Source organism: Rhyacophila brunnea, unplaced genomic scaffold (assembly GCF_057557595.1).
Source record: "Rhyacophila brunnea isolate RB1 unplaced genomic scaffold, BYU_Rbru_1.0 scaffold_5, whole genome shotgun sequence".
NCBI lineage: Eukaryota > Metazoa > Arthropoda > Insecta > Trichoptera > Rhyacophilidae > Rhyacophila > Rhyacophila brunnea.
Genome location: NW_028233170.1, coordinates 24,376,187 through 24,403,601, shown reverse-complemented (window position 1 = coordinate 24,403,601; position 27,415 = coordinate 24,376,187). Strand labels below are relative to the sequence as shown.

Sequence of the window (27,415 nt, the reverse complement as noted above, 5' to 3'; positions counted from 1 at the left end):
CAACAATATTGTTATCCAATCAGTCCAAGGAATTTTAGGGATCCATGACATCTGGTTTAGTTTCCATACATACCATAGAAAAGATTGAGATAACATATCGTACCTACGTAGATTAATGTGTTGATTGCTAAGAAGGCGTCTCATCATTTTGAGAAAGACACCCCATCCATCTCAATTCTAGTTTTCATTTTTTGGGACTAGACCCATTTCTCATTGGTCCATGTTCATAAATATTTATAGTGGGTCATACGCTCAATCGGTTCGCCGTTGATAATAAAACTAATGTTGGTGTTACGAAACACTGTTTTTGAGGTACTGCTAATAATTTTGTTTTTTTCTGTTCATTTTTAAACAATAATAATTGCTGACCTCGTTAAACCCATTCTACAATTTGATATAAACTCTTTAATTGCGGACGATCAGTACTGTGTTATCGGCATACCGTATATTGTTAATACGTTTTCCATTACCTACAATACTTACCTGCCGATTCACTTTGTAAGACTTCTTTAAAAATAGCTTCCGAAAAAGTAATGGTTAGTAGAGGTGATAGCATACACCCTGTCGTACACCGAATTTGTATCTCTCCACTGATTCAGTGGAGAATACGGTAATAATTATGAGTTGTACCGCATGTACCTACCAGGATTCGAAACTCTCGATATTAATAAACTGTTTGAGGCATAAAGCGTATGCCAGAGATACGGATACCGACATTGAGAACCTTGGGAAAAGGAGGCCACGGATATGCTGGGAGAAAGGAGTGTATATAGCAATGTGAAGAGCTTTCTCAACGTATATGACTTAAGACGAGCTGCATTGAATTGGGCCGGTTGGATAGGGTCTAAGTTCGAGATGAGCTGTATCGCAAAAAAAAGAAGAAAAAGAAAAACACATTCATAGTGAAAAGGCCTTGGGTCAAATCAGCGGGATGTATGAAACGCACAAAATAGTTAAAAATAATAGCAAGAGTTTCCTTCTTATTCTAGTAAAACTGTATTTTATTTGAGCATCTATGAAATTTTAATGCTTTCAAAACATCCAACCAAGCATACATGCAAGCCGCAGTAGTAAAACATTTCGTATGTGCAAATCAACAAGAGTGCGGTTTCATTACATATAATTGAACTTTGGTCCCACTGCACGCTTTTATTAAAAGCTTTTTACGGAATTTTTTTCTATAATTAGAAATAAATAAAAAAAGACATCGTAAAGTATTTGTATTGGGAAGTTGTTTTATATATAAGGTACCTACATAATAGCTATAATGCAACTGATTGCACAGTGTGTTTGAATTTGAAATGGGATGTTATTTAAAAATCTAAAAATAATGTGTATGTGCACGAACACAAAAGGACATACTGATCTGCATATTAGAAAAAAGGTAGATCAAGGGTACGTAGTACATATGAGGTCATGCAGACAATATTACTAGAAGGTATACAGGAAAGGCAGAGACGTAGTGTGAGAAACGAAACATATGGCAAAGAAAACTGTATGAGTGGTTCAATGGTAGTGATTCCAAAAAAAATGTTTAGAGCAGTCTCTAAAAATAAAATTAATACGACAACCTAGGGAACGAACAATGAAGAAATGGAGTCTAATAAAAGTGGATTTTTACTGGAATTCATTTCGGTTTATAGTAGATACCAACTTATTATTTAAATATGGTGAACTTACGAACATCAATACATTCATAGGTAACCATTTATCTAATACGTCAAATAATAATTAGTCTAGTGTGTGAGACGCTGGCCTTTTATCCGGGGGTCCTGGGTTCGACCCAGTGACAATATATTTCTGTGATTTTCTCAAAGCCTGGGTGTTTGTGATTGATTTACTTATATTACTACACTATTAATTGTCATTGGAAAACATAAACCGTTGTCGTGCTAAAATAATATACTTTATAAAGCCAATAAAATATAAACCATTTATAACTGGGAAAGTAGGTTAATAGAAAATAAAGTGTGTCTCTTCTATTTGCACAGCAGTGGCGTATTTATTATGATTGGTGATTTTGGGTAGCCTTCAGGTAATGCGAAGCAGAGGAAGAGCGTCAGCGAGGTGGAGCGGTCAAGTAAATGAACTTAGACGTCACTCTGCCCTGAGAGTCATGGTCGCTCAGAAGATGACTGCATTTTCGGACGATCACGACTATCAACCATGATTGAGAGATTAATTATTTATTTCACTGTTCAAATTTACCTTTAACTTACGCGACATTATTTTAAAACAAGTTTATTAAACACGTTCACGTAATATACATTAAAATCATCTGTGGATATTTTTCCCAATGTATTTCTTATATCTGAACTTGCTCCATGTGTTTAACTGATAACCCTTGGCACAACATATATGCACACTGCATAGGACCATAGAAACGTTACATTCAATATGGCCACACTCTAAAGCAGCGATACTCAACCTGCGGCCCTTTAAGCTTTTATGTGCGGCCCGAAACACATTTATTATCAGGAATTTCGTATATTTTGAGATTCGTTTCGACTTTGACGCACAGATAGTGACACCCGAAGAGGATTGTCATTATAGTCCACATCAGATCTGGTATAAGAGTGCTGCTATTGCACACGATTAATTTAAAAAACACGCATAATTTTTCAAATCTCAAAAATGTTTTGTAAAAAAGGGGATGTTTCATGATTTTTTTCGTCACACCAGTAGTGGATGCGGCCCGCGTTACTTTACAAATATATGTTTTTGGCCCGAAGAAAAAAAGGTTGAGTATCATTGCTCTAAAGGTTTCTTGGTAAATTATGAATCTGTATAAATTGTTTTCCATGAAACTTCTGCCTGTCCGCCCAGATAAACTGCTGGACAAGTTTCACTGAATTGTATTTATACGGTCTTTACTATGTTTCGAGAGTTTCATGGTTTCTTTAATGTGTGTTTTAATCAAACAATGAACAATATCAAACGAATTTCATGCAAATATTGTATTCTTATGTTATTTATTTACAATGATAATCATTAATAATATGAGGAAATAGTTTAAACTTTTAATCAATTTATTTTAGTCGTAGGAATCGATATTAAAGTGATTTAATGTTCACATTATAAACTCTCTTTATGGCTGTTATTTATGTTCCGTAGCTAAATGCAAAAGCTCTTAAAAATATTTATAAACTGTTAATGGTGTCACACTCGATTATATTATGATATTAAAATAGTAAACTTACAATAAAACTTGTACGTCAGCCACAATACGGTGGTTAATGGCGAATAATGTATTGTAGCTGCATCAATATATACGTGAATCAAATGAAATAAATTGTTGACACAATTAAATTGAAGATAAATACGAATTTAGAAATGTTTACCTACTGAATATTGCTGGAACTTTAGATAATCGATTGCTTTATATTTTTGGTTTATGTTAATTATTTAGATTATTAATTTGGTTTTAGTGTCCTTTTAATGAGGTATTATGAAATATTAATATCAAATTTATTAACGTTAATTACTTATTCTTATTGGTGTATACTGGAGGGGATAATTCAATGTATTGTTTGATTATTGTGTCACTTTTTTTAAATTTGTTTTGATAAGTGCCTGTTCTGTTAAAAATGATTTAGTTGAAAATGTCGTTTTGAGCCGGACGAAACCGGTCCAAATATAATTCATAAAAGTGGAATAAGTAATATACAAATCAGCGTTTTATTAAATTAAATAATTATTAACAACACTACTGTTTCACTACACTACTGTCATTTGGTAGCAAGGTCTGTTGTGGTGTTAAAACAACAATACACACGTTTTTGTTTATAATTTAAAACTAATTTTAGATCATTTTCATCATATGATCAGCCAGGATCAATCAATCCTTAGATCGGTAAAGAAATCCGATGGTTTCAGACATTCTTTTCATCCTTTATATTTTGCCTGATAAATAGTTAGGCCGAAAAAGTTGTTGATTTTAAGGAAGGCATGATAGTGTGTGTACTGTGAATGATCGAAGTTTGTCTCTCTATATACGGAGAGATTTTTTTTTTTAAAGTATAAAGTTGATATGGAAAGGTGCACGTTGGGCATAACGCAGAGGGTCTATGAAAAGCAACAGTGAATAACAAAGACGACAGGAGAAAGTGATCGTATGGTAAATGTCATTATGCTGCTGATAGGGCTGAAATAAGTCGTTCGACAAAGTGGACAGCCACTGGAAATTCACATATAGTATAGGAATATGTAAACCGTCAAAATAAATAATACAATCACGTTTTGCGAGTGCAATAGGTGTATCGTTAAATATTTTATTCAATATCTACATATCGACTACCATTTGCATTCCTACTATTAAGGAAGGAATAGTCTGCTGTCAGCTTGCAACCCGGGCGAGAGATTTAATTGGAATGCCGATTGAAATTCCTTACAAAGCAATAACTCGTGATATAATAAAAGTAGACAAAATCATTTTTTTAATATCTCTAACGAAAACTTCGGCGAACAGAGAATGGAAAATATGTTTGCAGGAGTATGCAATAGGCATGTAGTAGTTATTAGAGTATTGGAAGAAAAAATTCAAGCTAAATTCAATTTCATTCCGGAAAAAATGATGCAATATGAATATCGACAGGTCACTGAATTGGAAAACAGAGAAAACACCCACGTAAAATATTTTCGTCTATTTTTCAAAAAAAAGGTAAGTTTTCGTATTGGTATATAGCAGTGGCGAAGGGTGCATGTTGAAGGAATGTAGGCAGTGGTAAGTAATAGAAAAAAAACCATTTCGGTGTTTGATCCTAAGAAGATCATATTATGTATCTCAGAATGGAGATTGTATTAACATATTTTACTATTTTTTACGAGAAATGGATTTAAGCCACTTACTCAACCTATTATCCAACCTATGGTCCATACTTTGGATTCAAACACACATTGAAAAACAACATGTGAATTTTACAGACTCGGGACTCACGTCATTATAAGACAACGCGGAAACTCGTCGTCCATCGTGAGTATGGATAGTGACGCACACTTAATTTTCCGCCCCTGTGGGGGGCGCTTCCATAAGGAGTAGTGCCTCCCAACCGCTCGGTCTGATCCTGGTAGTCAATGTACCACCGGTTAGATGATTACGACCCTCGACAAAGCAGAACAATATTTAATACATCTAGAAGTCCCGCAGTTTGCTCTGGCAAGTCCCACCACTTCTCAGAGTGAACTGTGGAAGAGATAAGTCGGTCACAGACCATGTACATATAGGTAATAAGATAATAGGATTAAATTTTGACTAAATATCATATGCTTAGGTAAAGGGTTAATTAAGATAGATTAAATATAAAATATGATTTGGTTGTAAGATAATTGGTAAGGTATAATTGTAATATAATGGTTAATGAAATGTAATATGCAATGGGTTAGCGAAATAATAAAGTGGGACATATGGACGGGCGTAATAGTATATGGTAATTAATGTAATTAAAGTAATATTAATATTAATCATATTATGTACATCGATATCACTATATGTTTGGTTGATAGACTAACATCCGTCAACCTTATATAAATGTGTAGCATATGGCGGTATCGGTTTGAATGGGTAAGAAATACGACCACCCCTAACGGATAAAAAGGCAAGGTTCTAAAATCCGATCATCAGTCTGTTTTGGGGATTCCGGGGGTAGCTTCGGCGACGCTTTGTTGCCCCGGGACCCACGCGATCTCGTCTGCATAACTAATTAGAAATAATTAAGTCAATGTTAAATAATTGGTTAATAATAATCAAGTTAATTTTAAAATAATTAATTAGTAATATTCGAATTAATTTTTAATTAATCAGTAATAAATGTGGTTATTTTTGTGGACTTCGAGATATAAATAAATTGGACGTTTTCAAATGTTTTTTTTTTTTATTTCGAGATTTAAATAAATGACTTTTCATAATTTACTTGTGAATTTCGGATGCGAACAATTCAGACCTTTTCCTTTTGGATAATTGTGGCTTGTAGACGTTAAATAATTTGGACATTCGACTTATTGTGATTATTTAACGAGAATCCAGTTACATATAAACATTATTTCATTGACATTTGATTATAAACTTTTGAATAAAGGGTGACCTTGAGTTAAATTGTGTAACAACATTGATAATATACCAGTTATGAAGTTTAACCAGTGTTTTCTTAAGTTATCGACTTTCTTTCTCTACCGTAACTTCTTGGTTACTCCACGTCTATGAGATTCCTGCCTGTTCCTCCACATTAATGAACCTCCACTTCCAAGTGCCTGAGCTAGTCAGGAAGTCGGAGGCCTTCAATAGCCATATTTACGGGATTTGAATTTGAATTTTGCTTCATAACGACAGGTCGAAATTAATCGAAGGCGAACACGCGTAGTTTTTATACTCAAAGGGCGAAGTGAATGGGTAAAGGGAATGTACCCGGAAATGTGCGGGGGTCCGTGGAAGCTTTAAGCTGTAGGCGGGGTAAATATTTCTTATAAATATACCCACCTCACACTATTTTTCTTTGTGCACGATTGGTGCGAATGAAATGGATATAGATAATAAAATAATATGTTTATATGATTAATATCAAGTGATAGATTCATTATACAAATTACATAATATTAATTACTCAAAGTTAATACCTATTAGGCGTGTTATATAGCATAAGTAATTATTGGAACAATGAATAGAAGGTCAAAGAATGAGATCCGCGATGAAAGTCCTGTCGACAAGTTTTATCGAGCTTTTTGTCGTGCGGCCGGTCGAAAGCTCTCTCCGTCGGTCGGGCGGAAAGCTATCCCAGCCGCAACAAGTAACTTATAATGAAAGCAATAAATAATTAAAATCATTACCGCGGGGAGAGATTCGCGTCCCCATCTCGGCAACGCCAAGCTTTCAGCATTCATGACTACATTAAAATTGCATTCTCAGATTTAGCCGTTCGAAATATTATTAATATATTTGCGGTTTCACCGTGACGTTGTTTATATTATATTGGTACATAAATAAATACTTTGGCAATGAAATATTAATCTATGTATACCTCGTGCATTCAGCTGTGGATGAAGATGCTGCAAGCTTACCTGAAACCAACAAAATAAATATTTAATTTACACATTTGAAAATCTGTTACAGGAAGTAATAAAAAGCAGGATTCTTAAAAAATCATCGTCATCACACGGCCTCTCAACCACCTAAGAGCGAATGAATTCCGGTGCCAATATCGGATACCGATCCACTTAGTATCAGCTCTGATATAGGTAAATCATTCTAGAGTGGCACCATGGTCGATTCATGTGTATAACTTATAAGTATTGTGTTTCTCTTATTTTTATGTTCCCTTGGAATAATATTCTTCCTATATACTGTGGCATGTCATTGGCAGATAGTTGTGAACTACAATCAGCCCATCGAAATCTCCAAAGTCCAACTCCTCTTTATGCTATGGGGTTTATGGGTTTACGCAAACATATCCGTACAATCCGTGCGCTATACGTGTATTGCTTACCAAAACTGTCTAATCCAGATTTGGTGCGTAATATTCTCGTTCTATAGAATTCACAATCAAAACGTTAAATACGCAAAAAAGGCATATCTCGATCAAGGGAGACTTCGTTGAAGATCGGCGAAACTGTCTATGTTAGGCCTATCGCAGACACTCGTGGCTTTCACAAATCGCGTGTACCTATATTATATGCAGCTGCAATTTTGACCGCTTGTGTCACAGTTAGCGTTATTTGTATTTTTATCAAACTGAAGATGCGAATCGGATGCATTTGGAATCAAGTAAGACCTGCATCAACGAACGTTAACTGGAGTGTCGCGTGTCTGAGTCCTTAGGCCCGTTTCAGACGGGACACCGGTGTCGCGCTCGTATATAATAAGGAGGCCTTTCTATTATGTTTATGAACGCCCCGAGCTAATGAGTCAAAGCGTGTCCGGTAAACTTTTCCGTCGGCCGCTACATTCTCAAGCCGCCGATACACATGTTTTTATGACCGCAGCCAGTTTTATGTTCTAATTTATATCGCAAAATTATGCGATGATTCATTAGCTCTGGGCGTTCATAAACATAATACAAAGGCATCCTTATTATATACGAGTGCGACACAGGTGTCCCGTCTGAAACGGGGGTTAGTATGCACGTGTGCGCGGGCCGCAGGTGTTCGACACAGCAACCTCCCGAACAAGTATACTAAAAGGTGGCTGTGATTAGTGATTGTATCTGCATGTGGCCTAGAGCTCGGTGACCGAAACAGGGAATATAAACGTACGTGCTTCAGTCAAATAATTATTTGAGGGGTTTTGAAATACGACTTCCCTATTTTATCGAGGTTGTGCGTACTAAATCACACAGAATATATTCTTAACATATAAGTATATATTAGTAGGTACGAAAGCATTACAAGGGAATGTATCGTGTGTTATTTGTAAAGGCAATCTTGTAAGTGACTTCCTGTATCGTGTCGTAAATACTAGCCCAAGAGTTAATCTACCAATATCTTTTGTTTACCTTGCCAACGCTGTAAGGATTTATTACGTGAAACGTGAAAAATCATGATAAGGTTATTTATAATCGTGTGATTATAAATAACCTAGAGTTAACATTAATTCTAGCTATCTTCTACTAGAAAAGTTTCGCGTCATGACAGATTATAAAAGTACGTGAACAAAGTAGGAAAATATCTATTGCATAACATAATATATTATTTATTAAAAATATTGATAACGTATAGGGAGATATATATTTAAGATTGTCAAGTTCTAAATTTATTTTTACGAATGAATTATTATGCTTTGGTAATTTTACCTTGATGAATGTATTTGCCTTAGTTATAGTCTGTATCTTCAGCGAAATAAATATGTATTGTCCATACCTGAGGGTTTATTCCAACATAAAACTTACGTATCATCTACTTCTTTCTTCTTTTGAGCATGTCCAATCCTAATATGATCATGAATAGGCATCACAGTGTGGAGCTTTGTATCAACAGATTACCAGAAATAGATGTTAGCCACTTGCTCAACCTATTAGGTTCGTACTGTGACTCCAAACAAAAATTAAAAACAATATGCATATTTTCCAAACCCAGGATTAGAGCCCGAGACCCATGACATTATAAGCCGCATCATAAAACCAACATCATAAAATGACTCGGAAATAACCAAAACATCTTCGTCAATCGTCGGCTAAGCCCATCGATCGGTGTCGGCTGTTTAGTGGCACGTGCACGCGCGTGGCGAGTGGAAGTGTGTTTTGGGCTAGGTGCTTATATAAATTTACAATACATAAACATCAACGTAAGTATTTAAAATTTTACTTATTTTATCATATTATTTTGTGTCCATTGTATAGCCAGATACATGTATTTTTGTTTAGTAGTTTCAGAATCAAGGTTTAAAATGGTTTGGTTACGTTATTTATCAACCTTCAAAGTGGTTGACATTCGGGTAATTGGAGCCTAGGTGGCTCCCATTACCCCTATATAAATTTCACACCTCTTTTACTAGTAGACAAGATTTTAATTATTCCAGATGCCCAGAAATAGAAAGCTGACGACTTTCACGGCTGGTTGGGCGGTGACTTCGTTGGAAAATGCCCTCCGAAACCAGAAAGATTATATTTGTGTTTTTTCCTTAGTTCCATAACATGACGTGTTAATTCTTTTGATATTTTTAGTACTAGAGCATATTTTTGTTGAATTACATTAGTAAATATTTAACATTTTATTGTATCTATGTCTGTTACAATGTGTATAAGTGTTTGTAAGCATATTAAAATATGAAGCACCCATTACATATTTGGTAAAATTTTGGCTCCCATTACCCTACATGTGGGGTAATTGGAGCCAAATGTGTTTTTGGGAAAACGTTTTTTTTGTACCTTAGTTATAGAATCTTTGAGTGGAAATTGCAGTAATATTATTACTATGTAACCAAAGGACTTATTTCAAGTCTTACTAATAAACTATTAGAACATTTTGTTACTTTTTTTAACAATTTCCTTAGTAGGCTCCAATTCCCCCTTACTCCCGTAATAGCTATGTTCCGCGGAACGTGAATAGGTATTCTACAAAAACTTGGAATGGTTTTATATGTTTCAACGGCTGCAACAAACGCAAAAATATTTTACTTTGATTATATTTACTAAATAAATAATTAAGTATTGTTTGCTCTCATTTTAACTTTTTTTTTAAAATTAATTATGTATTATTTACTTAACCTACAAAGTAAACAAGGTGTTCCGTTAAAATATCAGGATTTGCAAAATGTTCCACCGTAGGAAAAGTTTGGGAAACATTTTACAGCACATATGAATCATACGCCACTGGTAAGTGCATATTGAGTAAAAAAAAACACTTTTATGAAAAATTATTTTTATTAGATTTTTGTTTAATGTTAATTACGGCTTTACGGTTACTATTATAAAGATAACACAATTTAGATAGACAATTTATGGAATAACCGAACATGGACCAAGGCAATGAATGTATATAATATTATAAGACGCGTCATCTGCACTTGTCAGAGCAAAATTATGTTTGGTTAGATGGTAAAAGAAGAATTGATTTTTTTTAAAACTACCACAGCAAAAATAGGACACTTGTCTATTAAGATCCCCAATTATTTGCATTGATCATCAATCACCACATTACATACCATTACTTGTATCTACCAAAAAATTCGCCCTAACTAAATGGCAGAACTATCTTGGCAATGGAAAAAAAAAACAAAACAGTAGAATTAAAAAAAAAAAAATTTGAAATAAACATACTATTACATAATTGGTAAGTTATCTTTCGTTAAGTTATTAACATATTTTTTCGTGTGGCGATGATTGATAAGACAGTATAAACAAACTCGCTCGATGATTGATGTATTTAGCTGTAGTTGCTGAGAAATTTATTGTGCGTGATAAAAATCTGTCAATCTGTTTTAAGGAAATGTTAATAGAAAAAAAATGATAAATCGATGTGCATAATAACTTGGCAAAAAATATATCCTCTATGGGCGGCACTCATATAATATATTAATGCAATACATACTCAATAAAACTGCTTTCATGCACATTCGAATAGAACATAAAACAGATATAGATAATATTTCATAGTAAAGGAGCATGTCATAATAAGCTATAATCGACATTTTTTTCACTTTAACTTCCACTTCTTTTCAACTTTTAATTCTGGTTTTAAAACCGACTAATTTTATTTTGCGCATGCTTATTGACCTTTACGTTGATGTGTCGAACTTACTGCGTGAACTGCCTACAGTTGTACGTAAAATAGTTTTCAACTTTTCACGTGAAGCAGTATTGCCATATTTTTATATTATGCTGTTTATAATAAATAATAAGATCGAAAAAAAGTATTTTAGGTAGGTACAAAGAATATTTTCATTTTGAATCATTCAAAATTAAAGTATTTTCGGCATACTTGGCCAAAAATTATAGTAAAATATAAGTAAGTACTAGGTATTATACATTTTTCTATGAATTATTCGGTTAACAACACTGACATTTATGTTAAACAGAAAAACAGGGGCTCATGGTGTGTAAAATTCCCACCTCCGCTCCCGTTATGTATATGCAGCCACGTCATACGCGACCGGCTAACATAACCCTTACGTGTGCCAGATCAAAGAATTTAAGCCCTCATTTTGTCCCGAGCAGAGCCGCACGGGACTGGTGATGCAACCTTGCACCGAAGTGCGAATGCATGATGTTAATTTACATGGCAACTATCAGTGACTTTAATTTGAAGAGTCGCAAGGGGAGTCGAGAGTGTCCCGCCCCCCGTACGCTCTGGCGAATTTAGTAAAAGCCGCAAAATAGGCCTCGGTTGCCACCATGTCCGCGTGTCCTATTGGGCCAGAATGGAGTCGGACCCGGGCAAACAACTCCGCTCGTTCGGGGGAAAAAAAAAAAAACAGGGGCTACGTGCGCGAGCACTTTCATCACGAAAGGTAGTAATTTTGAAACTAATGGTAATGCTAAATAAAAACAGCTAATACGCAAGCTACGCATGCACTACGATGTGAACATCTAGCGAACAAAAAGATGCACGTATGTAGACAGTCCAAAAAGACAATTTACAGTAGATCAAAAAATAAACTGAAAATTTGAATTTTGAAGTCTTATTTGTTTATTTATAGGTAAGTCGTATATTATTAATTGAACTTGCGTTTACGTGGTAGAACTTCATTATAATGGTTTTGAAACTAAATTGTTTTTGTTAATTTAACTCAATGTACATTCGTGTATCATTTATTTTATTGAAAATCAACCAAAAAAATTGTAATGTATTTTAGACAAATGAAACGAAAACAGGTTGTGAATTATGTTTATAACGCTCAAAAAAACAATTTAAAAAGATTGCCGAGTAGAAATATGTTATTCCGCGCAGCAAGTAAAAAAAATAATTAACATTGGGTGAATGCGAATAGTTCAATAATAATTTACATGAGTTAGGTTAGAGTTACACCGGTTCACTCCCCTCAACAGAGATTATTCAAATAAATCTACGTTGATGCAATAAAATAAATCGCATTCGTTGCACAATCCCGTATGTACGCCTTTATTGCCCTGGGGTAACACTGCCACAATAGCAATGATAATAAAACGCACAGTGCAAATATACGAACAGGTTGAGTTATTAAGAAAATTTGCTAACTCGTCGATTTAATCACTGAGTACTTTTGCCGGTAACTCTTCAACTAAAAATAGCCGTATCAGCATAGACATTACAAATTCATCGATTATTCATAATAAAATTATTCTTATTGTACCTACAAAAAATATAGCAATTAATAAAGTACATAAAACAACAAAACCTTTGCTCATTGCATACATACTATTAGGCAATATTTTTCTACTTTCGGATTTCGCAAAATAAAAAAATGTTACTTAAGTGTAAAAAAAAAAGTTAAAAAAATATGTCGATACACGTGAGAAGAACACCGAAGAATTTGTGTGTCGTTATAAACTGGTTGGGAAACACTTTAATATTATTACCTATGTAACGTGCGCCATAATCGGTGATAAATATAATTATATTAAAGTTTCGGAAACTGCGTTTGGCCGTCTGAATAATGAATGTCTTCAAAGGTGTAAGTATCTAAAACGCAGTGTTCATCAGCGAGAACCCTCGATGAAAGAGCAGCCCGTGAATATAAGTAGCCACACTCGGAATTTGAACCCGGGATCCACGTTGAGCAGAAACATTGTCACTAGTCCATTGGGGGATTATTTTGTAAAAGGCAAGCCAGCCGAGATTTTGTAAACATCGAAATAAAGAACTGGACCGCCCCATAAAAAAGACCCGCGCTACTTGGATCGATGTGAACATTTTTTGGTAAAGAAAGAAAAATCTATGTTGGTGCTTATATTACAACATATTATTTAATATTGAATATATATAATTTGAAAACACCTCAGATATAATATGTAAACCTAGGTATTTTCACCCAAGATGACCGCGCAGCTTAAGAGCGTACATAAGTGAAACGGCAAATAATTTTCAACACTATGTGGAACGTAATTTCGGCCGCGTTGCCATTCGGAGTGATTTAGTCGAGCTGTTCGCACGTCAATTTCTTTTGTGATGGAGTCAGATGAATATATTCTTAAATCGTGTAAAGATGACTTAAAAAAGAAAACATGTCAATGAATATAGGTACTATTATTATTACGAATATAATAATAAACATAACATAAAAAGGACGCATGTTAAATTTTGATGACAAAATATATTTCGTTCGGTTCGCGTCATTTGCCCGCAATTCGCGCATCGCCTAGTCACGATCTTTTTAGACCATGCCTCAGCGTCTTAAGCGCCTTAAGCGTCGACCTATTATAGCGTCGTGGGTCCCAGATTCGAACCCTGGGTCTGGCAAGTACACGTCATATGGTTAGTATGGACCTAGTAGGTTGAGCAAGTGACTCAAGTGACTGACATCTATTTCTCATAAAAATTAAATCTGTTAATACAAACCTCCACTCTATGGAGGCCCATATTATGATCTTATTAGATCGGACATGGTCGTAAGAAAGAAAAAAGGATTTACATAAATCTTTTTTTTAATACGACGTCCGACGCGACTTGTACCAGTAACTACTGGATTCGCGCACATCGTACACTGGCGCCAATCCAGTAGTTACAAGCAGAGCGTTGGAGCGGAGCTCGGAGCAGAAGCACGGAGCACTGGAGCAATGGGATTTTACCCGGAGCAGGAGCGGAGCCGGATCACTGATAATTTGTAGTGCTCCACTGGTCCGGATGTTTTTTTTATTATTAAATTTTCGTCCTAAAATCCAATAAAAGTAGTAAATAGTGACACTTTGCAACACTGGAATTATTTGAAATACGGCAACACTGCTGAGTGATAAATAACCTCACTTTTTTGACAGAAGATGCAAATAATGAGAGCAGATTTGCTGTCCGGAATTTTGTTTAATAGTATCTATGAATGATGATTATTTTAAAACTACTTATTTTTATTTATTTAACATTTGTATACGTCATATAATACTTATTAAAACTTTTTACCCGGAGCAGAGCAGACCCGGAAGCGGAGGCGGAGCAAGTATTAGGTACCGGAGCGGAGCTACTAAAAAAAGGGTCCGCTCCAACGCTCTGGTTACAAGTCCCGTCGGGCGTCGTATGTTTTTCAACAAAAGGTTTTTCCTGGTATGTATCTGAGGTGTTTTCAAATTATGTATATTCAATATTATGTATATAGAATGTTATTACATTCTCAAATCTTGTGAAATATTCGTTGAAGAAAAGAAATGATTTATATTTAATATTATTATTACCATTTCGAAAATAAGTGTTTATACAATTTATTTACTTAATAGATATATATAAATATGCCTTTTTCAAAATCGTGTTTTTAAAAAAGGTTTATATTTAGGTAGGGTAATCATTTGGAAATTTTATATTTATAATAAATAACACACCTTGCTAAATGAATATTTACCAGTTAGTAGTAGGTACCTACTCAGCATATGTATATACGATGTCGTATGTATAGCATTGATATAAAATTTATGTCTGAATAAAACACTTAAAAATATTTCAATAAAAACCACCGGAATATAGGGGAAAGAAAACAAAATACGTAGGAAAATAAATAAGAAATATAATCATATCGTGCTTGAAAATATTAACTCGTATCTATCAAATACCTGGCAATAATGACAGCATTATTATCAAACATTTGATACCAATCAATATCAAATTATTGCTCTTACTGGATCTAATAAAATTGAAACATCACTGTCCACAGTGCTCCACGAATATCTCAACGCAATACGGCCATATCTTTCTGGTAATACAACTCACGGTGCAATGTAGTGAGCGATGTGGTTGGTCACCATTCCATTGATTAGTAGTAGTATTCTTGGTGCGCTAAGAAAATATATTTTTGCGAAGAAGTTTGGAAGAACTCTGCTAACTTAAATGTAGTAAAAATCTTAGCAGCATACGTTTTAAAAATAATGTAAAAAGCAGTACGGTAAGCATTTATTTGTACGTGGTCAAGAAATGAAACGAGTTCAAGGTCGGTTAGATTTAAAAAAAACTCCTCTTACCGATTTAGTGTCGCGCGTAATCTTGTATATTATTCGATTCAAAATAAGACGCATCGTAATGCGTCTCTTTCAAATGTGTGAAAACTTTCTCGGTGACGTCACCTAACTATGGAAATGTAAAAATAATTCAGAGCGGACCACCGATTTTGCTTTGAGACAAAAATTAAAAACATTTTTTTAAATGTGGGACAGAATACTCGGCGGACGCACAATAAATAACGGTGATTTTGATAAAGTTAGAGCGATTCATAAATATTAAAAAAAAAAGAAAATCTCATAATTTAAACTAAGTATTTTCTAAGCAAAATATACTATATTTAATAAGGTACCTATTGATGGTGTAAAACTTTAGATGATAGTTGAACATGACCCTTAACACATTATACTAATTAATTAACACTTAAAATATAATATAATGGTGTTACTGCACGAATGCTATTAGAATTTAACACAATTATTTTAGAGGTATTGTAACTATACAAAGTAACATTAACTCTTGTATGTATATATACTTTTTAACACTACAACAAGCAATGATGCCCAATACCAGTAGCATAGTTAAACAGTAATGTGGTAGGTAGTATAAATGAAACAATCTAACACCCAGTGAGAAAATCACATAAATATATTGTGACCCCACCGAGATCTAACCCAGAGCCCCCGGATGAGAGGCCAGTGCCGTACTTACTGGACTACGAGGGGCGCCATTATGTAACTATTTTATTCCTCTACAATTTATACTTACTAACAAAATATCATGCATAACAATTATTTAAGTCGCGCCATTTCCCTTGGTTCGCCATATGGACCGAAACCCTGAAGCTGAATAAAAGTGAGATTAGTTACTGACCAGATCATAGTGGCAGTAATTTAAAGAATCTCTTCAGCCAAGTATATATTATAAAGTTTCAAGAGTAAAATATTTAAATTTTGTTTCAGATAGGTACACCCCCTCCATCGCCTCCGTGACATGGTGAAAATTGTGTCAGGCAAAATTCCGCAAACTTTCAGCAACTTTGCTGAATTTTCAGCCCTTTCGCACCTTTGTTAAGGGAGGGGGAAAAATTTAATAATACTGTGATGCGCCGCGGGCGGGGAACATATGCAGATCTGACTTCTTGTTGTCTTGCTAACTGACGGGGGTTCCTCCGAGAACAAATTGCTCTTTTGTACTGCAAGAATAATGGAAAACTTATGAATAGTAGACACGTATAATGTACATTGATCGGGACTAAGTATAGAGACATAAAATACATGGGTGTCTTTGCGAAATACTCAAATGACGTCTCGGATAAGATCTAAGAAAGGTAATGCAAAAAAAACCCGTAAGACAATTAATAGTAATGATGATCAATAGCATTTATTCCGAGCGGGTATATAACTACGCCGCCCTCAAAGTTTATTGACTGGTGCATGACGAGATTGACCGTGGGACTGTATTACCAATTAATAGCACACGTATGCATCTGAAATGAAACATTTATGGAATCCTTATAGAATGTAAGAGAAATTCAAAAACTACGAGTAGAGCAACGTGGCATAAAAATCTATTGTGGGTATATCGCGCAAAGACTAGAAAAGGGAGGCAGGAAAATGTACGCGATATAATGAGGTCATTACTTGATCAGTAGGTATACAAAAGCAGTGGTAATGGCAGTGATAGTGGTAATGGACGACAACGGTGCCGCCTCAAAACCTGCTGAAACGACAAACTAGGGACAAAGAGTAATGAAATGAGCTATGGGGGGGGGGGGGGGGTTGGGATCTCAGCTGATGATGATGACGTGTACCTTATAGATGACCGAATATATTAAGTAGATAACGTGCATCTGGCGAGAGCACACTCAATTATATAGGTACCTATTTATGATCCAATTTGTATGACAAGCGAGACCACATTACTTAAATAAAAGATAAATCGACGGGTTATACACGACATAGGAGGGTACTGTATGGCAATTACATAAACCCGGGAATCAGATTGGGAATGGTTCTAAGGTATGATGTTGTCTTTTTAGTTCTCCCTGGGTCTAAGACTCTAAATCATCACAAACACAGCACTAAAAAACTTTAAAAAAATGATCAAAGAAATGAATAAATAAGTGTCATCTTCTTTATCTTGCGTGTTGGAGGCCTTGAAAAGGAAAGAAGAATAGTATTCAATCCTAGACGCTTTTATCACTGTTGTACCGCACAATCCATGTACCAGGGTGGAAAGAAAAATATACAAAATTTAAAAAACGAAAATTAGAAAAACAGTTTTTCATTTTCACATAACGCGAACCAGTTTATTTTGCATTTACAAAAGCTAGGTAGCTAATTTTTCATGTTCAGAATTTATTATAAGTAATTTTGAAAACATCGCATCTGTGTTTATAAATTTTCTTATTCACTTATCAAAGACAGAACAATAACAAAAAATAATCAGATGGTATAATGTTGGGGAAAAAAACCTTGCCACTTCGCTAACGTCTGTGACAGGCTCGTATTTTATTTCTTCAAATTGAAACCACTTTCATTAACTAAACGCATTTGTCGTGAAGCGTAAACAAGTGAAATAAAGTGGTAAAAGAAACATTTTTTTTAAACGCAGAAAATAAATTTCGTGAAGGACTGCCGCTCAAAGGGAGAAAAGTGGTCTGAGAGAAAGACAATAAAATCTACGCGCTCAGAGGAGAAAATAGTCGCCCCGTTACATTAATTTAGGTCGGACAGCTGAGGTGTTTCCGAACGGCGGATTTTCGGCATTGTTCGCTAGACTAGACTTGCAAAAATAAATCCGATACAATTTAGTGAAAACATCAGCGTTACAAGATCTTAGATGATTCATACAATAACTTACATACCACAAAACTTCGTAATATGCCAACCTTATCAAAATTAGCAACTTTGATGGTGTATTGATTAAGCGATCACCACCCAAAAGAATACAAACGTCTCACCCAACTGCATTTATTGTGTGATTATTAAAATAAATATTTAGTCAATTATTGATTTTTATAGCTGTTTTAGTATACAAATCTACCTACAAAATGATTGTTATGTGATTTTTACAACGTTTTTATTAGCTCGGCAGGACTACCGCTCGGTAGTCGGTACCAATATTTTACAACGTTTTTCTTAGCTCGTATTCTTATTTGTCCAGTGGTTCTTTGTCCGGTACAAATCTTGCAATCGATTTTTAAGTAACTTCCCGACTAGCTAGACATTTCAAACTTTTAGAATATATCAGAACACGATGCCAATGCATTCTTTTATTACTTTTAGCCATCTTTAAGCAGAATTGAATTCATTTTCAGTTAATTCTGTTTTGTATGGAAAGTTATTTCAGAAAAATCCGTAAAAAGTAAAAGACTATTATTGGTTGCTAAGGGAGTGGTCCTAGCAACTAAATTATTAATATATACGTGCGTTACTATGGAAATCAAAATGAAATGTCAAAATGACATTTCAGTATTCTATATTTGTTTGTTTGTTTTTTATTTACTTCATATCAAGTACAAGTTTGAGCATATTGAGCATAATAATTCAACAGAAAATTTAAAAACGTTGTATATAAAAAGTTCTTTTTATCTTGTAATTATTCTTCTTCAAGTACCAGCAGAAATGATCATTATAGATAATCTATATCATAAAGTGGTGTATTAAGCAAATTAAGAGTGTGAGAAAAAAACACCCAAGCTTTGAAAGGAAGTTACATAAATATAAAATTGTCATGACCTCATCGATATCGAACCCGGAGCCCCCGGCCAAAGGGCCAGTGCCTTACGTACCGGACTAAACAGTCGTACAAACAATCTAAATGTTGACTATCTGTTCTGTATTAAATAATACTAAATATCAGGTGTCAACATTTTAAAACTTACGGACCACATTCAACTTTCAGTTTCAATAATAAGAAATTATTGAAGAGAAGACAGAGACTGTACAAATACTAAGTAATTATGTTTTATTATTCATTTAGCAAAACAGAATTAATTAAAAACGAGATATGAATAAAATTCAAAAATAATAAATGAAAATCATAACATACAGTACAACTATTATAGCAAGTCTTCGAAGTCACCACGGTCATTTCTGTATTAAAACCTCCTCCGCATTTATTTTCTCAGCGCCAATAATTCAATGTGTTGAAGTTTTCTCAACTAAGACTAGTATTATTTCGAATGTAGTATTTTGTATGAAGAGAAAAAAAAAGAAAAGCTTTTTTCCACTAAACTTCTGCGCTATCAAGTTGCGAAATCTCCCGAGTTTTAGGGGAAAAACTATCACTTAGGTACTTATTAACCGAAAATCGTGCATTCAACGATTAGTAACACAATTAGCTAATTTATTTATTTACAAAATCATTTCTGAGTAGGTACATATTCCTTTTTTGTAGGCATTGATGATATTGTGGCAAATGCACGTGTGCCGCCTGTTGCCGACTGCTGGATAGATTATATTGCGGATTCAACGTATAATTTTTTTTCAATAACCATCAATAGTCGGTCGCTATAAAAAATAATTACATTAAGAACATTAAGGTAAAACAAAATGGCTTTTACATAAAAACGAGCGTTATAATAATATATTGGTATTTCGCCAGAAAAATATAATTAATCATAGGCGGGATTTTTCTACAAAATATTTTTGCTGGAACGTCATAGTTCTGGCCCAAATTACAAGCACCGCAAGGGCGTAACAAGCCGTAAATTTTTAAACAATATTGCAAACGACTGAAACGCAATGTATGGCCCGCGGGCAGTTGAATATTATACAAATAATATAATATGTACAATAAATATACAATATGTACAATCTATAATGACAATAAAATATAGTTTGTTAAGTGTCTGGACATTGTTCAAAATGTTTTGAACAAGTACGCAGCATAGAGAAATTGAAAACGAAGTTACTTTGATTGACTAGCAGAGTGGTGTAGCCAATTTTCCATTATGAAAAAGTGGCATCGTGATACTATATTCTGACCTCTTCATCATTCGGAATTTGCTTAAATTCTATGGCAAACTGTTTCGTAGTTTTTTGCATACACACTTTTCTTTTTCTTCTTTTGAGCATGACCGATCCTAAAAGGATCATATATATGGGCTTCCATAGAGTGGAGATTTGTATTAATTTTTTTTGTTTTTACAAAAAATGGATGTTAGCGATTTGCTCAACCTATTAGGTCCATACTCTGACTCCAAACACAAATTGAAAAACAATATCTGTATTTATATGCCACAAACGAAATACTACATCTGTTTATTTAACTTAATCTAATGTAGTGAACAAATATATTTGAACGACTGGGTCATATAAAGCTCTACTGAACTAAGACACAATACGTTGCTCAAAATATTATATTCTTTACGTATTAGGTACTTACCTAAAACTCAAGGCAGACTATATTCAGGTCGTGGTACTGAATTGCGAAATGCAATGGTAGTGCTATTACTATGTAGCACTTACATCGATTATCTTCGATTGCACAGGGCGGGTTAGCTATTCGCACATTCACCTCATTGTTCCTTGTTTTACATCAAACCCGGGATTCAAGGCTTCAGCTATGGACGCTCTATAACAGCATTTCATAATTTTTCACGGGCCGCAGTGTTGAAAAATAATAATATAATTTAATATAATAGACGAGGCATAAATTAATTGATTATTTTAAATTTAATAGTTACATATAGGTAATGAAGTACTGGTTAACTTGGTCGGCAACAGATGCCATTTCGGCCCACGGGCTGAGGTTTGTGCATCACTGTTCCACAACAAAACTACAGTGAATGACGTTAATTATTATACCATTATAAAACGGAGTTCTGTTAAATGAATGATAACTCATTAGTATTTATTGTATTGTGTTAACTTTAAATGGTGGAACTGCATTGTATTATTGATTAATTTAATAAAACGAGAATTAAATAAAAAAGTGGAACTACAAAAAAAATTGGGTTTTATTAAATTATTCAATAATCATTAGTATTTGTAAAGTATTGCTCTTATCGGAGGTAGGACACCAATTGAAATTAAGAGTAGTTTTGTGATGTACATAATTAAGCCATTGTCTGATATTGTTTAGCTAATAGTCCTTTTTTACCAAAAATGTGACGTAGTCCCTCCCACAGCTTCTTAAATGATTAGTTAATCTAGCAGTGATTAAAAAATAAGATGAGAGATTGCAATCATAAACAAATCTATTACACACTTACCTAATCTATTAAGTATAATATATTTATTTGACATATTGGTTATAAAATAAAACATAAATATGTGTACTCATAAACAGATGCATAAAAAATATTAAAAAAAACTTTATTAAATTTATGCGAAGTGTGCAATATATACGTACATACTAATATTATTTTGTGCAGTATGTTCAGTTAGCAAATTGCCTATAAAACAGAAAACATAATATGTATACACACACACATACGTATACAATATAAATGTCATGCATTGAAAAAGTAAAAAAAAATGTAATTCAAAAGAATTGCAGTCATAAAGAAATCTAACATACATTTATGTATGTTTTGCAACACGAAAATCGTGCAATATTTTTTTGTATATATTTAGTTAACTTACATAGCTACATGTGTTTTTTTGTCATCAGGCAATCTCGCAGGTCATTCGCTGGGAAAGTGAATTATCGAGCCGCATTTCCCGACGAAATAAGTTTAGTGGCATATAAGTAATGAGCCTTGCATCATAATATCAGAGTTCATAATTCTCAAATTATTTGTTTCATGCGAAAATTGCAACCGGCATCTGAAAAGATCTGGCACCCGCTCAAATTTGATATGTGTACACGTGGTCCAGGATTTGGCACCACTTCAAGAATATCATTTATAGACGATTTAATTATTATGTACTATTTCTTCGTTAATTTCGTGAATGTCCAATGTTATGACTGCTGAGGAATAAAAATAAGTATTTCACTTGGAACCGGAATAGAAATATTCTCAATATATCATGGATAATAATGATAAATTAATATGCTTAAGTCGTGATCTAAGCTCTTAAAATATTATTTCAGTACAGAATTCCGCGGTTGAATCTGACTGAAATATGAGATTTTTATAATGTTGAATTCAAATTCCTATAAAAATGAAATGGTATGGAAAATGTTCAAGTAGATATTTAAAATAAAATCTAATGATAACGGTAACGATATTAGATACATAAATATAACAATTTACTCAACAAGTCAGAAAAACATTGTATTCAAATATAATCGTTTTCACTTCTAAGAAAAATCACCGTAGATAAAAAAAAACAAAAAAACATTATCATATATTTTAATTCCAGATTTTTTCACGATTTATTTGTATACTTTATTATTGCAATAATTCAGAAAGCAATACAAAGAAAAATTAAGTGTTTAAAAATATTTTTTTATATATAATGTTCGATCCTAATAATATGGGAAGTTACATTAACAGATTTTCGTTTTTTTTGCGAGAAATAGATGCCACTTGTTCAACATTAGGGTTCTCTGGTTTTCAACCTATACTCAAAAACAATGAGATTTTTCCAGATCCGGGATTCGAACCAAGGATCCTTGACATTATAATCAATAAAACATTTAATTTTTCACGTTGTGAAACACAAAGTGGTCTTACAAAATTGGGTAGGTATTGCTTTAATGTTGCATGAATTAATTTAATTGTTTAGATTATATTTTTATGAAAAATCTTATGAATCCGTCCATAAGCCGTCATACAATTATTATCATCAGCAATGAATAATTTTCCAAATACGCTAAATACCTAATACCAACAAAATCAAAGCTAAGTATTGCGTATATTGAAACAGTATTCTAAGTGTAATTAGGGAAAAGAAAGAACATAATGAATATATGTATGTGGTTGGAATGTGTGTAATATATATTATATTCTATCAATATATGTATACCTTATACATATTTCCGTATACCATTATACATTATAATAATATATCTATTTTAATTTCACTAACCCTATATTATATTACATATTTTTTATAAAATTCTCATTGTTATTAATTAATAGACAATGATATGAATTAACTTTAAAGTAATTCTTCACATTTAAAAAAAATATATTTTGATAAGTAACTTGGAATATAGTAACATTTCATATATTATGTAAGCAATGATGTTAACGTATAGAAACGTAATGTCTCACTAAAATCTATTGCAATTCGTCTATTTTTAAATTATTTTATAAAAGAGAGCCGTTGACAGTTGAGATTTTCAAGACCGATGGTGTCGTAAATTATTTTGACGTTTAATATTTTCAAGTTATACATACATGCTATTTGTTATATGTATACAAATATATTATATTTAATACAATAATAAATAGGGATTCCAATCCCGGGATCCCGAATCCCGGGATCCCGAGCTATTTTCGATACCTATGAATCCCGGGATTGATAAACATAATCCCGGGATTTCGGGATTGGTTTTTTTATCAATTTTTATGGAAAATAAAATAAAAGCGAAAATATAACAGAAAAAATACTTTTAATAAAAAATAACTACATCAGAAATAAACTCAGTTTGAATGAAGTTTGATTTATACCCATGTGTAGGTTGCCGATTCATTTTATTTTTTCACATAAATTATTAAAAATGGAAAGATTGGAAAAAAATAATGCTTCGCATTTTTAACAAAGTAATTCCACCATGATATCATACGTTTTACGCCAGTTTAATATTTGTCTGACTAATTAGATTTATGAAGCGCCATAAGTACGCCATGATTATTTGCTTTACTATTTTAAATCTCGCTAATACATTCATTAAGTCTTTACTATCAGAAACAGCAATCTCCTATTAAATTTACATTATTATTTAAATAACAATATTATTTACTCCGTCAAACTTGTGTATTTCCAAGATTGAACGTATACAATATTAACAATAAATGTCTTAAATAGTATAAATTATACTAGATTTATTTTTGACCGATTTTATCAATGTTATTTGTAAATATAAAAATTTTATATTAACAATAGAAAAAATTCCAATCCCGGGACCAGTCCCGGGATCCCGGGATTGTCAAATTGTAATCCCGAAATCCCGGGATCAGAATTTTGGCTCGGGATTGGATTCCCTAATAATAAACAGATGCTCCGAATGAATCGTGCCAAAGAGTTTATACATTATTTAGATTATACCCTCGTGAGAGACTTTTATCATTCATAAAAATATGTGTTTTAACACTTTTCCTTTGCGTTATCGACTGGTATTGATATATCTTTATTAGCGTTGTATACTTATACGCGGCGGACTACTGAATTTGACGATCGAATACCGGCGAATTATAGAGCTTGATTTTGTGCTTTCAACTAGTAAAAATAACGGCGGATTACTGAGAGTGTACTGTATCTATATTTTTCTTTCGATACGATACCCTATGGGCCGGGCCTATTACATAAGGTATTATGAAGGTATAGTGTGAGGTACCGAAGTCCTTTAATCGCCTTCATATTATGAATTGCTCGCTATTGTAGTTTTAAAACCGTCCACCATTCGCCAAATTATTCATAGACCCAAGGTGACCTTTTCAACGACAAAATCCGAAATAATCGCGGTTTCTTATAGTTACTTTCACGATTGAACGAATATTCTTTGAAATGATTTCTTTTTCGTGTATAATTAAAGGTTTTTAGTCAAGTTTTGTTATTACAACGTTTTTATTAGCTCGTATTCTTGTTTGTCCGGTGGTTGTTTGTTTTTTTCTTGTTTGTCCAGTACAAATCTTGCAATCAAGCAAAATGCAAATGATTTTTAACTAGGTATGTATTTTATGTAGGTAGGTACCTATTGCTAAAATACACATTTCGATTTTATTATACTGTATTATCGTGTTACCTTACAACTGCAAGTGGCTTATAGTTTCGATCTTCCGTTTTATTTCATTTTCATTGGCTATTGTTTAGTTCAGGGGTCGGCAAACTCTTGAACCAAAAGAGCCAAATATTAGTGGCACAACGGTTAAAATTTTTTTCGAGAGCCATACGTATATTTTTACAACGTTTTTATTAGCTTATATTCTTATTTGTCCGGTGGTTGTTTGTCCAGTACAAATCTTGCAATCGATTTTTAACTAACTTCCCGACTAGCTAGACATTTGAAACTTTTGGAATATATCAGAACACGATGCAAATGCATTCTTTTAATACTTTTAGCCATCTTTAAGCAGAATTTAATTCATTTTCAGTTAATTCTGTTTTGTATGGAAAGTTATTTCACAAAAACCCGTAAAAAATAAAAGAATATTAAAGGTTCCTAAAGGGGTGGTCCTAGCAACTAAATTATTAATATATACGTGCGTTACTATGGAAATCAAAATGACATTTCAGTATTCTATATTTGTTTGTTTGTTTGTTTTTTTCAAGTTTCAGCATATTGAGCATAATAATTCAACATAAAATTTAAAAACGTTGTACTTATATAAAAAGTTCTTTTTATCTTGTAATTATTTTTACTTTTATAATTATACCCAACGCAATGAACTTTTACTAGGTACATATTTAGTGTTGCGAATATGGAGCAGAGATAAGAAGACGCACACAGATTGCGAAATATGTAATGACACGTCATATTATATGGAAGGATAGAGGAATTTCAATTGCCACGAAAATTATGTTTGTGCAAACATTGGTGTTCTTTACAACATGTTTGAGACGCATTCTGCAGTTTTTTTTACATTTTATAATTGACGTTCGGCGCGGACCGGATAACATGGAGAGATTAAGTAGAGGAAGAGTTGACTGAAGCCAAATTCAAAAAATGTCCTCCTGAGGGAAGCAGAGGATCGAGAAGGATGGAAACTCTTTTTCGCTTAAAATATGACAGAATTGTACGGTGATCACGATCCTTAGCCATGAGGGAACGACTAAAAAAAGAAGAGATAACATATAACATTATATCGTAGTATATTCTTGGGTTTTCACCGTGTCTCCTTCTTCCTTCTTTACTCGACGTTTCGGGCTCGTTGCAGAGGCCATTATCAAGAGATATGTTTTATGATGAAATGTGGTGTAGGTATGTGAATGTAAACGTTGCTCTAAGAATGTCAAAAGGAATCCGATTATCTAAGAGCAAACGTTGCTCAGAGTAATCTGTCAATCATTACGACCGGAGATACTGGCTCGAATATTAGATTTTGCTGATAGTGCCGGAAGCCATGACGTTTTTAATCGTAATCCATCATCCCTATTAATGTTTTCAGGGTTTCTGTGGATTTCAATGGCCTCCTTTACCAATCGTGCGAAATATCCTTTATTACGACCCAATATCTTGGTCTCGAAGTCAAATTTGTGCCCTGTATCCATCGAGTGCTCGGCAATTGCCGACATCGTGTAATGTTTAAGACGGTATGCTCTCTCGTGTTCACTCACACGCTTCTGTACCGTTCTAGAAGTCTGGCCTATATACTTTTTTGGGCATCCACGACAGCTTATCTGGTATACACCTGCCGAGTACAAAGGCTGTGAGTCCTTTACTGGTCTTAGCATATTTCGGACCTTTGTCGATGTTGAGAATATTGTTTCAATATTATGTTTCCGAAGTATCCTGGAAATAGTATCTGTGGTGTTTTTGATGTAAGGTAGATAGGCCCGGCCTTTGAACTGTATCTTTTCCTCCTGACTGATCGGGTTAAGGTTGATTTTGCTTCTGGTGGCTTTTTGGATCATATTGTGAGAATATCCGTTTGCTTGAAGAGCCTTTGATACTTGAGATATCTCGGATTTTAAATACGAAGATTCGCAGATACGCCGAGCTCTTGTCATCAAAGTCGAAATCAGACCCATTTTTTGAGCAGGGTGGTGGTGAGAAGAAGCATGTAAATAACGATTGGTATGAGTTGGTTTCC

At 33.7% G+C, this 27,415-nt stretch overlaps 1 protein-coding gene across 2 annotated transcripts in view; it reads right to left on the bottom strand.

The window, feature by feature from the left end:
• The window catches only part of LOC147066199 (uncharacterized), a 444,290-nt gene that overhangs the window by 130,807 nt on the left and 286,068 nt on the right, over positions 1 to 27,415 (bottom strand). The window contains exon 3 of one of the 2 annotated variants that reach the window (XM_085955869.1): positions 5,877 to 7,050. The exons of the other annotated variant lie outside the window; for it this stretch is intronic. Within the exon in view, the coding sequence (XP_085811995.1) occupies positions 6,952 to 7,050 (99 nt within the window). The 3' untranslated portion in view covers positions 5,877 to 6,951. Of the gene's footprint in view, positions 1 to 5,876; positions 7,051 to 27,415 lie in introns of those variants that run through there. 2 annotated transcript variants of the gene reach the window in all.